The following is a 14,532-nucleotide window of genomic DNA, read 5'->3' as shown; positions in this document are numbered from 1 at the left end:
AAAAAAAAAAAAAAAAAAAAAAAGCCCAGCATGTTTTGCTAGCTGCTGTTCCTGTTATCATAGGAGGATCTTCAGGCTGTTGTAAGGACAGAGCTTCCCTCTTTGGGGGGAAAAAAGCCCTGAATCTTACTAAATGGGATACCAACTGGTCTTAGGATGTGCAAATAAAACCCCGTTTTATTGCAGAAGATTGGTATTCTGCCAGCTGTATGTCCTGATTGGTTTGGTTAGGTTTTTTTAGTCAGCCCACCTTTTTTGCTCTATTTTAAAAAGATGCTGAGAAAGCATCTGTCTTCTGGATTGATATTTTAAACACCCTTCAGCTTTTACTACTGTGCTGCAGTTCACGTACAATGCCTTGAAACTATCCTTTTATAGGTTCGTGCAAGGTATCATCTGTATTAATTTGACTATGAAGAAAATACAGATGCGCATCATTGGAGACTGGTCTGTGTATTTTCAACCTGTATTAAAATCTACTGCAAGTTTTGTGAGGTGAAGATCAAACAACAAAATGTCTTATTTGTGTAGTGCTTTTCATCTTGAAGGATTCTTACCCAGACCTCTCCCTGGGAAACTGCACTTTACCACCAAAGTCATACATTTCAGTTAGAATACATACAATTTGCGGTAAGAATTAATGAATGCTTCTCAGGTAGGGCAGGAAGTAAAACCAGAAGTATCCTCAATTGTCAGAAAAGGGCAGATTCTGATTTTTTTCAGGTCTAAGTCCTTTTTGATTTCTGTGGATGTTGGCTAGATAAGAATCAAATGCAAATTGCAGTCTAAATCACAATTGCTTCAGCTGAAATTTGACCAGTGGGGTAAGTGTACTGTTCTTACAGAAAGTGTGTCCTTAATGAGATCTATAACTGCTATAAATTTTCAAACATTTTAGAGTTTGATGCCTCATCAGAGATAATTTGTGTCTTCAGATCCCAAAGATGAATGTAAACCTAGACAGAAAGATACCCTTTATAGGAATGATTCCTGATAAAGCATCTTCTCCAAGGTGTTCTCTGAAGGTCACCTGTCTACTTTCTCCTTATGCCTTGACCCTTCTTAGCTGGTGGCAGGAATATAGCACTATTTTTAATTTGTTAGTATCACAGATTAGAGGTAACAATTTTTTTCATTAGTTTGGATTGTTGGTTTTAGTCAGGGAAAGCTGTTGAGAAATTTGTCTTGGATTAAACGGACATGGGTTTGTTAACAATCTGTCTGCTTCAGGACTAATTTATACTACACTTCATAAGGTAGATGAGTAAACGTTTGCATGACTTTTTTGTTGTTTATGCAGATAAAGGACCTCAAACAAGAAAATTATCACCTTAATCAAGTTGTCTTATCCCTGAGACAAAGATCTCAAGTGAGCAGTGAGGCAAGAGTAAAAGATATTGAAAAAGAGAACAAGGTCCTTCATGAAACAGTTACAGAGACTAGTAGCAAACTGAGCAAGCTGGAATTTGAGAAGAAACAATTGCAAAAGGATTTTGACCAGGTTAAAGAAAAAGTGGAAAGAATGGAAGAAATGGAAAAAGAGCTCCATCGGCTGGAGAGGGAGAATGAACAGCTCACAAAGAAGGCAGCAGCAATGAAAATAGTGACAGAGAAAGTGGAAGTTCTCGAGCAGGAGAATGGGGATCTGGAAGTGGAAAATAGGAAGCTAAGAAAATCTCTGGACACGTTGCAGAATATTTCCATCCGGCTTGGGGACCTGGAAAGAGACAACAAGCAATTGGACGAAGAAAATCTGGAGCTTAGGAGAGTGGTGGAGACCATGAGATTTACCAGCACAAAAATGGCACAAATAGAAGCAGAAAATAAAGATTTGGAGAAGGAGAAAGAGGACTTAAGAAAGACTGTGGAAATGTTAAAAGCAATGAGCAAGAAATCAGAGAGGCTGGAGCTAAGCTATCAGAGTGTCAACTCTGAAAACCAGAGACTTCAGCAAATCGTGGAGAACAGCAGCAAAAAGATCCAGGAGTTAGAAAAAGAAGTACAGGAAATGGAGAGTGAAAATCAGGTCCTCCAGAGAAACCTTGAGGAGATAAAGATTTCTGCCAAAAAGCTAGAGAGGTTAGAAAAGGAGAACAAAGCCCTGGAACAAGAAATGTCTCAGCTTGAGAAAGATAAAAAAATGCTAGAGAAAGAAACAAAACGGCTTTGGCAGCAAGTGGAGCTGAAAGATGCTATTTTGGATGATAGTACAATGAAGTTGGCAGTTGCTGAGAAGGAAAACAAGACACTAGAAAAGGAAATTGCTCGATTCAGAGATTCATCTAATAAGCTGAAAGAATTTGAAAAGGACAATAAAGATCTCATAAAGCAAGTTACAATTGATAAAAGAACACTAGCTACATTGAGAGAGGTAAGCAAAATACTACTACTGGTTTCAATACAATGCTATCTTTTATTTCAGCTCTATGAAGTACCAAGGGGAGACATCTGTCCCATACATAAGCTAGGAGATCTTCACAGCCTTAACAGACATCACTGGATAGTGTTGCCTTGGAAAGTGGAACCTGCCAAAAACTGCGATGTACCACTTTGTGTCCACAAACACAGTGTCTCCAAATGACATATTTTTTTTCATGCAGAATAGAGTTTTAACACAGCTCCCCAGGTGGTAGCTGTAAACCAAAGACTTTGATACTTTCTCTATCCCGATGACCACAAAATTGTTGTCTTAACATGAGAGCTCCAGCTGGGGAGATTGACTCTTAAGCCTAGAAATTAGAGCACTTGTTGAGGACACATTAACATCCCTGTTCTAAAACAGACTTAGCTAAGACAAGAACCATCCCAGATGACCGACCCGACCCTTTCAATAAGAGCGGCACCAAGTTTTTGCTTTACAACTGCCTGCAGCATTTTTCTGCAAAAGCTTCCATGCAGAGTGAGAGCATGCTGAGTAGCTCCGTTGTTAAGCAGCAGTGATTTGTTCCAGCACCCCTCTCCACTGCAGAATGCAGTAATCACACTTTTCGTAGTAGTCATCTTTTAAAAATACACAGTTAGCAGTAGTACATTGGCAAACTAGTGATGTGTGTGCTAGAACCTGACACTTATAAGTGGCTTATAAGAAGATTCAGGTTACTGCAACTTGCTCTCATTGCCTGCCCCAGCTGCTGTTGTCCTGCTGGAAACAGGATTTCCTGTGAAAGAACATTCAAAGGAAAACGGTCAATGCTGCGGTAGCTCAGTGAAATAAATAAGTTCAGCAAGACTAATGCAGTAAGCAATTACTTACTTGAAGATTTAGTTTTATTTTAGTTTCTGAAGCTTTAGTGTAATTTTGAGGAGGGAAAAACGTTCATGAGAAACATTTGCAACAGTTCCAAGTTGTGTTTCTATCCAACTTTCCTTAAAAATAAATAAAATAGCATTTCTGAGAAGGCTTCTTTTCAGTCGTTCCCTTCTCAGACTTCTGCAAATTTCCAGTGGTGCAGACCCGTACAGAAGCATATCTTCTTTTCCTTAGTTACATTCTATAGATTCTATAGAAGGAGTTCATGGATGTTGCAGTGACCTGTTTACAGACCTGGCACTGGACTGGCACTGACCTTTACCTTACCTTTTTTTCCCTTGCCACGTGAATGAATATGTGGCTGCAATTGTGATATCAGAGGACTATTGAATACCTACAGTTTATGTTTAACAAAGTGGGGGTTTTAAAATTTTGTTCTTGCTTCTGTTTGATAATTTTTTTTGTGTACTTGAAGTGTTTCAGTAACTTTGTTCTTTCCTCATGCCTTGTTTAAGAAAACTTTTGAGCAGAAACATGAGCAACATAATTCTCTATGGTATATGTGCATTTCAGAGAATTTTGAATGGTAAGAATCTTTGAAGCTGGCTATGCACCAAAAATGATTTGTCCTTTTTAAACATGCAGGCTGGTATTATGTCTTCTCAAGCCATTTCCTCACAGACCACTTTACTGGCATAACAGCAAAGCATTGTCCCAGTATACCTTCTGGTACAACTCCATCAAATCCCTCCTTATATGACTTCCTTGTCTGGTTCTACTTAAGTTTCTTCCAAAGAATCCTAAATGAAACCAGAATGAGCCAGTAGATACTAGAATAAGTGACCAAGCTCTGTAGTCTCCAGAGCTGCCCTGTCTCTTACCATGACAATGTAATTATGCTTTTTTCATTTTGGCAGTAATTTACCATATGTATGTCGGAAACTCAGAGTCAGTAGTGAAACTGCACTATTATTAAGTGCCTTGGTAATAACATCTTAACCATATTATCTCAGGAAACTACCATACTGAAGTCCTGTCGCTCCTCTGTGTGTGTGCCAGTGTTGGCTGGGCTTTCAGCAGGGCCTTTTGTCCTGGCTGAGAGGTGGGAACGGCCTCTGCTGGTGTCCCCTGACCTGCACACATCCCTTCTGTGGCACAAGGGCAGGATCGCTCCTGGCCTGCACACATTCCCTCTTTTGGCAGTAGGGCAGGATGCCAGTATTGGCAGAAGTAATTCAGTGAGTGAGACAAAGGCCAAAAGAAGCATTCTTCAGATTTATTCCAAGTAAACTATAAATAAAAGCAATCGGTTTAGTTCTGTGCTCAGCTGTCACTGATGAAGAATTGTAGCTGACCTTCTTGGAACTAGGATTTTATCCAATGACTTTTTCAGTACTTTAAAAAAAAAAAAATCTATAATGCTGGATAATTATCACCACCCTTTGCACAGCAACTAATCATGTTAGTGCTGTTACAGGATTTGGTCCTGGAGAAGCTGAAGAGTCAACAGTTGTCTAGTGAGCTGGACAAACTAAGCCAGGAACTGGAGAAGATAGGATTGAACAAAGAGCTGCTGCTACAGGATGACAATGGCAATGATGACATGTAAGGAAACTGAGCTCTCTTAGTCATTCTTTTGACTCTACAGGCTTCTCCTCAGCCTAACTCAAGCCCTTTGCCTTTCTTTTTGGTTCTCATTTGTCTCACTCAGTTACCCTTACCAATTTTGGACATAAAGCTTATTTTCCTATAGCAAGCTTGGCAGTATATTGCAAACTTTGCAAAACTTTGTCTTAGATGGAAGGAAGAAATGCCATTTCCTCTCTCCATGCTAGCCAGTGTTACTACAGTCCCCCTTTTGACTCCCCAGTAGAGTAGCTGGGTTGCTATTTCAGTGTGTATGCATCCTCATATTCTCTTTACAAATAAGAATAGTGTCTATTAGACAGTGTCTGTCATTACTGCATGTAATTGATGATCCAACCACCTGTTAACATAAACATAGATGTTGTCTAAGAAATTTCTGATTGCAAAGAATTCCTTTGCAAGTCCTTTAGTAATGAACAAAGAAACCCCAACAACCCATTTGTATATAGGCCTCTTGGTAAGACCTAATTAGAGAAACATACCTGTCTCGTTTCGAGTCTACTGCAGATTTTTCTCTTTGTCAAGAATATGCAAAAGAGCCATGAGAATAAATTTCTGTAGAGTAATTGGGGAAAAAATAGAAAAACTTATTTTAAGCTATGTAGCTTTTGGATATTTCTGTAGAACCATGCTGGTCTTACCTCTATTAAAATTGATTGGAATTTCCAAAAGCAGGTTCCCCAGCTATAATATATCAGTAGTAATCTGTGGCAGTAGAAGAAATCATTTTCCTGAAGAAGCACACACATGTAGTGTAACACGTCGTGAGATGCAGAATAGGTGAAGGAGAAGTCTCCTGTATAGATGGTGGCTTGTATCCTGGTGGCAGACATTGGAAGGCTATGCTCCTGTCTTTCAGAAAATACAAGATTCTGGAGAGCAAAACAGAATCAGCGCTAAAAGCAACACTAGCTGTGAAAGAGGAAAAGATTGCAATGCTGGAAGCTCAAGTGGAAGACTCTCTGAAGTTGAACCAGCAGTTACAGAATGATCTAAATATGGTAAGAGGTTAACTGAATTTTAATTGTTCAGAATGTGGTTCTGCACATTCATATGCTGCTTTTTTTAATTCAGCAAGAACAAGTTATCTCTACTTCCCCCCCGCCCCTTCCCCCACATACACTCAGTTCCCAAAAACCTTTTTTGACTGGAATGCTTTGTATTATCCCTTTCTATATAATGGCACCAATTTCAGCAAAATTGTTGGACTTCCCAGTCCAACAGCAGGAGGTTTTTTTTACATAATTATTATTTGCAGATCTTGTTTTCTCATAGTTTTTTTCATAGCTATGGTGGTGTTCTTCTGCCTTGTTTAGTGAAAGCACAGACTGAGGAAGACTGCAGTTGCAACATCTCGCCTAAGAACAGCCTGTTTGTTAGGTGACAGTGAGCTTGAGTCAAAGGGCACCTGACTGGAGGCCGAGACACATGTATTCCTCCACCTGTCCTGTGTCTTAGCTTCCCCATCTGTGAAGTCAGGGTAATGGTTCTTGAATCCCTTAAAGTCCCTACAGTGCCAGAGAGGAACTGCATATCCCATTATTACTAATATAAAATCCCACTGTTAAATCAGTGTTGAAGGTTGTTGCTTGTTGGCTTTGCAGGTAAAGAAGGACTTTGATGCACTTAAGCAGACTCAACAGGATGGGCAGTATGCTCAGAAGTCACTGAGGTATTCTGCAGAGAAACTCATACCCAACCACCAAATGAATGAGAAATTGGAAACAGGACACAGAGAAGCTACCATGGAGCTGCTGAAACTGAAGGACAGGGCAATTGAACTGGAAAGGAATGTAAGCCTTCTCCTTCTATTTCCTGTTATCCCTCAGACTTCACTTGCGATCATGAGTGGTTTGCTGGGAACTAGATTTTTGAGCTTATAGGAATCTGGTGGGTTTCAGAATCGTAGAATGGTTGGGTTGGAAGGGACCTTTAAAGGTCATCTAGTCCAACTCTGCTGCAATGAGCAGGGACATCTTTAACTACATCAGGTTGCTCAGAGACCTGTCCAACCTGACCTTGAATGTTTCCAGGGATGGGGCATCTACCACCTCTGTGGGCAACCTGTGCCAGTGTTTCACCACCCTCATCGTAAAAAATTTCTTCCTTACATCTAGTCTGAATCTACGTTCTTTTAGTTTAAAACCATTACCCTCTGTCCTGTTTTGACAGGCCCTACTAAAAAGTTTGTCCCCATGATTCTTATAAGCCCCCTGAAAGGCTGCTATAAGGTCTCCCCAGAGCCTTCTCTTCTCCAGGCTGAACAACCCCACCTCTTTCAGCCTTTCTTCATAGGAGAGGTGTTTCATCCATCTGATCGTTTTTTGTGGCCCTCCTCTGGACCCACTCTAATAGGTTCATGTCTTTCCTGTGCTGAGGGCTCCATAGCTGGGTGCAGTACTCCAGGTGGGGTCTCACAAGAGTGGAGTAGAAGGGGAGAATCACCTCCATCGGTCTGCTGGCCACACTTCTTTTGATGTAGCCCAGGATACGGTTGGCCTTCTGGGTTGCAAGTGCACATCGCCGGGCTCATGGCCAGCTTGTCATCCACCAGTACCCCCAAGTCCTTCTCTGTGAGGCTGCTCTCAATCCCTTCATCCCCCAGCCTGTTTTGATACTGGGGGTTGCCCCGACCCAGGTGCAGGACCTTGCACTTGGTCTTGTTGAATTTCATAAGGTTCACATGGGCCCACTTCTCAAGCTTGTCCAGGTCCCTCTGGATGGCACGTAAGTCTACCAAATTCCTCAGGTATCTCTTAGGACTGCATGGGACTTCAATGCTATATATGTCTTGTATAACATCATTGCAGGGATCAATCCTGTGTATAGCATCTGTCCTACCTTCCTTTAATGCTGGGAAGAGTTTGCTTTTGCACATTTGTTGCAGAATGATCATCACTAATTGGTTCTCATCTTTGATAGGACTCCAAATGATCAGGACAGCTGTTTCATTTCTTCCTGTTACAGCTTCAATGCCATCTCTCTTTCAGAATGCAGCCCTGCATACTGAGAAGCAGTTGCTTAAAGAACAGCTGAAGCACTTGGAAACACAGAATGTCTCCTTCAACAATCAGATCCTGACACTACAGAAGCAAAACATCTTCCTTCAGGAGCACAACACTGCCCTACAGACACAGACGGCCAAACTCCAGGTCAGGACAGCCTTGCACCTCTGTGCCAGGAGACTGGATTTCATTATAGTAGTGTGGAGAAGATGACAGCTAATAAGATGACATTTGTGTTAGTAGGCCGATGTGATGATGTAAAGTTAAGGCCCATAAGATGAAGCTTAGTTTGAGGTCTGAATTTCTCCAAGTTAGGAGGGAAATTGTCTCTGTAGCTGATACCTGGTAGCTATCTTCGCTAAGAAGGTAGTTATTAGAGATGAGTTTTAAAAATCAATACAGCAAAATCCAGATGTGCTATTCCAGAAGCTGCACTTCTGTAATGAAAGATCTGTGCTCTTTTTTTTCCTGTTAATGCCATGCCTGAAAGAAATGGGAAGAGGACACAAGTCAGCTCCCAAGAGGCATTGTAGTTATGGGTTCCAATCACAAATGTCAAAGTTGCTGGTGGAAAACAGATACTCTTAATTGTTACTTTAATTTTGAAAAAATAAACTTAGCTTGAGAAAGACAGCAGTTTTAAAGGACAACATTGGATTAGCTCTCTTTTTTTTTTTTTTGATGTGAATTTCCCTTTTCAAGGTTTTCCTCTCACATGTTCACAGGTAATTTTTTTGCTGTCTTTACTTATTTCTCACCTGCAGTTGAAGTATATAAGGAACATATAAAATCAATGCACTACCCATCTACTGAAATCAGACTTTTTAGGAGTGCTGCCCCCATACACAATGGTGCAGTTAATTTTGTTGAGTTTGGGTGAACTTAAGTTTTCATTACTTGTACACAAACGTGGGTAACTTTGGCTTTGTACATGATTGTCAGAGATGCAGTTGAGTTGTGAGTATTCCAGCTCATCTTGGTCTTCAGGCTCAAGAGTTTCTGCTAGTAAAACAGTGTTTTTTTCAGTTTGGAGGTTGTCCTGATACTTTTCAGACCACTGATAGCATGGCTTTATATGATGCATACTACCAGCAAAGGTACTGAAATCATGCCAAATTGTCCATAGATGTCTTAAGTCTACAAAGCAATGGATGCATTCTTGATTAACTCTGTACACATACAAGCTGCTACTACATGTTTATTGTATGTACCAGTAGGTGTAAATAAGTAATGCATGCTTTTTACTTGAGAAACTTTAGGTAGAAAATTCAACCCTCAGCTCCCAGAGTGCTTCACTGATGACCCAGAATGCTTTACTCCAAAATCAGCAGACAGCCAAGGAGAATGAGAATGAAAATCTACTGAAACAGAAGGAGCAGCTGAAAGCTGAGTATGAGTCATTGCTTCAGGACCATGAACACCTTGCTTCACTGCATGAACGGCAGTCTGCGGAATATGAAATGCTAATAAACCAGCACAGCTGCCTGAAAACATTACACAAAAACCTGGATCTGGAGCACAAAGGTCTGGGTGAGAGGTACGCTCACTGCTCAGGGGTGTAGTGTAGCAGGAATGTGCCCGTGTTACAATTTTAGCCTTACAGGTTGGTCTCAGATTTCAAATGGAAACCACTAAGTTGTTCCCCTGAAAAAGTGTCTTCTCATTCTTGCTATCATTAGGAGATTAGATGAAAATATTTGCAAAACTGTAGATTTTAGACCTCTGAAGGTGACAGACCACAGATGACTGGTGATATTTAGTAAACATGGGCTTGGGTCTTGGGGATGCTTTGCAGAAGTGGCTTAAATGGCTTTACTACATTTAAGGACCTGTGCTATAATAACATGCAGCCTTAAAAAGATTCTCCCAGTTCTGATGTGTGGGGTGTCTTTTCTAGTCATAATGGTACGGTCTGCAAGTCACCTAAGTAATTACCTGTGTGTGAGTAGTATGCATCCTGAGAAATTTAAATCACTGAAGAGTGTGTGTGGCATCAACCTCATGACAAAGGAGGCTCTCTGAAGGAAGCAGCATTGAGCTAGCTATGAAACAGTGATGTATTATTTATTTTCTTCTAGTTCTCACAATCTAAGGCTTTTCCTTTAGACCCTTCAACTGAATTGTGAAATCAGAGTAATCTGTTTATTGTTTAGTCTCTGGTCACTGTCACTTTCTGACAATTGTGCGTGGATCGAACAATATATAATGTACTACGACATAAATGCTGCTCTGCCTACCCCTCAAGACTTTTCTCATACAATTCAATGATTTTCCTCAAAATACCTCTATTTAGGTTCAGTTTCTGTGCAAGACCATGAGCTGGGTTCAGAGGAACTCAATGGTGATCTTTGAGGATGGACTAAGAACTGGTGCTGAACTTTTTATTTCCCAAAGATGGAGGAGCTGGCAATACAATGTGCAGTAGATCTTGATAAAGTACAGAAATAAACCTATTGTGATTAAAATATCCACCAGGGCTGTGTGACAGGACAGCTGCTTGACTGTCAACTAAATGAGCTGTAAGTGATTACACAGACACTGTTCCTGCTTACCAAGCCTCTCTCGGACTGATTAATGGTTCTCATTGATTCAGGTTTTGCTTGGGATTATCATACTGCGGTGTGTTTAGGCAGTTTGCTGGGTTCTTTCTTTTCTCGATGAGTACCAATTGTTAAACAGTTCTAGCCTAAGGAAAAAGTGGTTTTCTGAAAACAGGTTATCTCTAGTGATAAGTGCTCAGATCACCATTAACAATTTGGATTGTCTGTTACCACAATGGGGCTGCCAGTGAGAGATGTTGCAGGGGAGCAGATGGTGGCCTTTTCCATACTCAAAGCAGGTTGATTTTGGTAGTTTTGAGTGCAGTGTCCTCCTCAGCCAATCAGTCTCAAAAGATACTTACCAAGGTGATTTGTCCAAGGACAGCCTGTGTCTCCATTTGGCTGTCAGAAAAGAAGAGGCAAGCCCCTCTTTGTGTGTTTTGTTTTCCCTCCAACACGTGCTACTGCTACGTGCATTTCAGCTGGCTGAGGGAGCAGAGGGGAGAAAGTTAGAAAAACGACTGTAAGAAAACTGTTTTCTTCTGCCACTCTGAGGCATTTAACTGCTAACATGAAATATGTCACTTTCAACTTCAGCTAGAATGTACCACCTGCTAGATTTTCCCAGAGCAGCTCAGTGCAGCCAAGAAATTTGCTTGTGCGGTGTCTAAGAGACGGGTTTTGCTTGTCCCAGCTCCGAGGTAATTGGTTTTTCTCAGTTGGTGACAGCATTGTAATCATAGTTCTGTTGCTTAAGGCAGGATTGCATTCCTGTACAAACCTATGACTTCAGCTGGTCTAGAAAAATCCACAGCAACTTCAGTTAGTTTGTGGACTCCTAACACCATGTACAGCCAAGGTCCCCAAGGTTTGTGTAGTTCACTCTGATGCATTCTAGCCACAGAATATTTTCTGCACCTGAGCAAACTTCATTAAAGCTTCCTTGGCTCTATCTGCATAGTATTAGCATTAGTGGGGATTTAGTAATGGGTTGTGTATAACTGCAGTGAAACAGCCTGTCATAACCTAGCAAACCACAGACATGTGGGCTTGACTTAGCAAGAAAAAGAGAGTTAGTATGTTAGGATCGTTTACCATTAATAGCAGTTGCTTGACTTGGCGATGTTTAGCTGACCATCTCAGTGAACACAGAAAGGCAGGACTCTTTTGCTGCTTTTTTAAAATTGCTTTCCATATTGCTCATTACTAAGAGGAGGTAATAACTTACTAGCTACAACTGATGAGTAGATCCTTGAGCATTTCTTTGTGGCTTACTCTGGAGAAGTCTAATCCTGCAGAGACACTGGAAAAACTCATCTCACTGGAAAAACAGAATCCCTGCTGTGGTGGGTTACATATTGCAGGGACTTGTATTATTATGTTACCAATGCTGGCTGGTAATTATCTTTCCTTTTGCCACATGCTTTTTATCATAGCTGAGCATTTTTAAAGTTCTCTGTCACACTTAACCTACCCACAGTATTTCTCTTAACAAAGCAGCAGAAAGAGTGAAAACCAAAAGGAGTAAAGAGGAACGGATTGCATCAGAGTCAAAATGGATTTTGGTTAATAGCTGGCCCAGCTTTAAACCGTGACAATGTATAAGAAAATCTTTTTTAAAAGCACTCTGTCCAAGTGCCTGATGCTTGGAGAAGTGGAGTGAACATGAGTGCTGAATAGCCTTAGAGGATGGGTAACATTGGCCCCGGTGGTAGAGCTTGTCAGGTTGCACAAATCCTACTCAAATGGTAGTCTCCATGCTGAATCTAGACTACAAGAAAATTTTGCCTAGGGATTTCATTAGGGCTCCAGACATGCAGAATCACTTGCATTTTTGCAAAACGTCTCTTCTCTCTTACCTTTTACCTAATATCTAGGGGAGCAGCTGTGATCTACCTCAGGGTTCTCATGCTCAAAGGCAGCATGTGGAGCTGGGCCAAGCTGGTAAATGGGACCAGTATACTGCTTCCCTCTAATAGCACTCTTTAAAATAGAGGGCTTGGATAAAAATGAACAGAGTTAGCCCTATCACACAGAAATGGCAAAAGAATTCGCAACACAGTTTCTGTAGAGGCAGCTGTGGTAATCTCTGCCAAGGGACTGTGGAGTTTGTCTTCTCAGACTCTGGATTGGCATGCAGTCTGTCTTAAATCCTGCTTGGAGCTGGATGTGAAACCTTCCTCTGCTTTCAGATTCTTCCATTTGTTGTACGAACATTGAATTTGAAATGTCCTGGAGCTAAATGGAAGAAGAAAACAAATAAATAAGGTTAATTAAACTCCACTGCTGTCACTGGGAATGAATAGCAAAAAGCATCTTTTGTCTGGGAGACAGGTACTTTTCTGTGTGGCCCTTCAATGGACTGGAATTTGGGACAGGCTGTAATTTGACCTGTGATGAAGGGAATGGTAGCCTGAAAGAAAAACAAGTTGGCAGGAGTCAGTGTATCTGGTGCTGTCTGCCACTTTTGTTTTCATTTTGAAGTTTTCATGACTGCAGACTGCTCTGCATTCATCCCTGCTGGGATGAGAGTCGCAGATAGATGATGCTTGTTCTCTCTAGCTTTTTCCAGCAATGCTACATCTTCCACCTAGTTGCTGTTTTAAAATTGTTTAGAAGGATGTTTCTCCGTGGCTGGCACAGACGTATCTGCCCGGGGACATTTCAGGGCAATATCCTTTTATCACAGTCACAGAAAAATGTGCTGATGACTTTTGATATTCACTGCACCAGTGCCCCCAGGGGCTTCTGCTGGTGTGTGTGTATGGGCACAGACCCTGACAGAAGCCACCAGAGGAAACAAAAAAATCTTCTGAGAACAGCTTGCTGTTTTGCGAAGTCGTCTCAAGCCACCTCGTTCTTTGCAGCGTTTTCCGAATGCAGGCGGTGTAGCAGCTCAGGGAGGCTGGGCCTGCCTAGTTGGTGCCTGTGCCAAGTGCCAGGGGAGTTGTTCCACACCTCTATTATTTTAGCATTCCAGAGATCAAAATTAAAGACATAGTTGATGGCATCTGCCCTCTGTCTCTGCCCATCTCCCTGCCCTGAATGATTTATGCACAAATTGTATAAACCAAGTAACAGTGGAAGTCTGGACATGAACACCGGTGTGTTGCTCTTGGGTTTCTCACTAGTGAACAAGTAGAGCCACTCAAGCAGGTGGTTCAGCCCCTGCTTAAAGGTGTTTTGCTGTCAACTCACTGATACTAGCCTCATCATCTGTCTGGAATATGCAGGAGATTATTACCTATGTAGGATGCTATTACCTATGTATATAACCTAGTATGCATTAGGTTGTTACCTAATAAACTGTTGCTCATTCCACTGCTTTCTTGTTGCTTTTTGGCTGCTGCTTTACGCTTTTTAGTCAGATTTTTGAAACCTGCTACTGACAATTATTTGTGAATGGGATTCCGGTTTAATGGCGCAGTCTCCACTCACCCTGGAGACTTGCATGCTTTTTACCAAATGATCAGAATCTGGAATTGAAATAAGATTCTGGCAATTGCATTCCAGTTTGCTTAGAAAATGCATTTTTTTTTTTCTCTAAAAGCCTCCCTGTTGACTTACAGACTAAGCTGAATTTCCATGCATAGTGTGGAATTCTTCAGCCTTGGTAGATGTTTAACCACACAAATGTGTATGAAACTAAGTAGGCAGGAAAAAAAATCCTTTCTGGTTGTTGTGGTATTACCTGTTAAAAATCTTTAAACTAGAAGAAGAAAAATGTTTAAATGAAAGCTGAGAGTATGCTGCTACTCTTTTTGCAGATACAACAGCTTGATGAAACACAAGGCAGAATTGGAAGAGTTGGAAATAGTTCTAAAAACTGAGAGAGAGGTTCTGCAACAAGAGAGGAGATCAAATGCAATAACTACTGGGGAAAATCAGAAGCTGAGGGAGGAACTGGACAGGTATGGTTCCCTTGCTAAATTCTGGTATATATATCATTAAAAAGTCAATTATGCAAAACATGCAGTTGTTTTGCTGTGTTAACTGTAGCTCCAGAATACCTTCATTAATGTGTCTGTTAATTTTTCTCAATTTGTCTTGTTAATTTGATCATTTTGTTTAACCCATTTAAGATTATCAG

General features: G+C 41.0%; 1 protein-coding gene across 1 annotated transcript in view; it reads left to right on the top strand.

Moving 5' to 3' along the window:
* CCDC88C (coiled-coil domain containing 88C) overlaps positions 1-14,532 on the top strand; it is a 100,363-nt gene that overhangs the window by 70,114 nt on the left and 15,717 nt on the right. Inside the window, 7 exon segments of the mRNA XM_068400264.1 lie at positions 1,301-2,371; positions 4,728-4,855; positions 5,757-5,898; positions 6,502-6,690; positions 7,888-8,049; positions 9,162-9,439; positions 14,210-14,353. Of these exon segments, the coding sequence (XP_068256365.1) occupies positions 1,301-2,371; positions 4,728-4,855; positions 5,757-5,898; positions 6,502-6,690; positions 7,888-8,049; positions 9,162-9,439; positions 14,210-14,353 (2,114 nt within the window).

This window comes from Nyctibius grandis, chromosome 4 (assembly GCF_013368605.1).
Source record: "Nyctibius grandis isolate bNycGra1 chromosome 4, bNycGra1.pri, whole genome shotgun sequence".
NCBI lineage: Eukaryota > Metazoa > Chordata > Aves > Nyctibiiformes > Nyctibiidae > Nyctibius > Nyctibius grandis.
The sequence above is the reverse complement of the archived record's forward strand: the minus strand, read 5'-3'. Positions and strand labels throughout refer to the sequence as shown.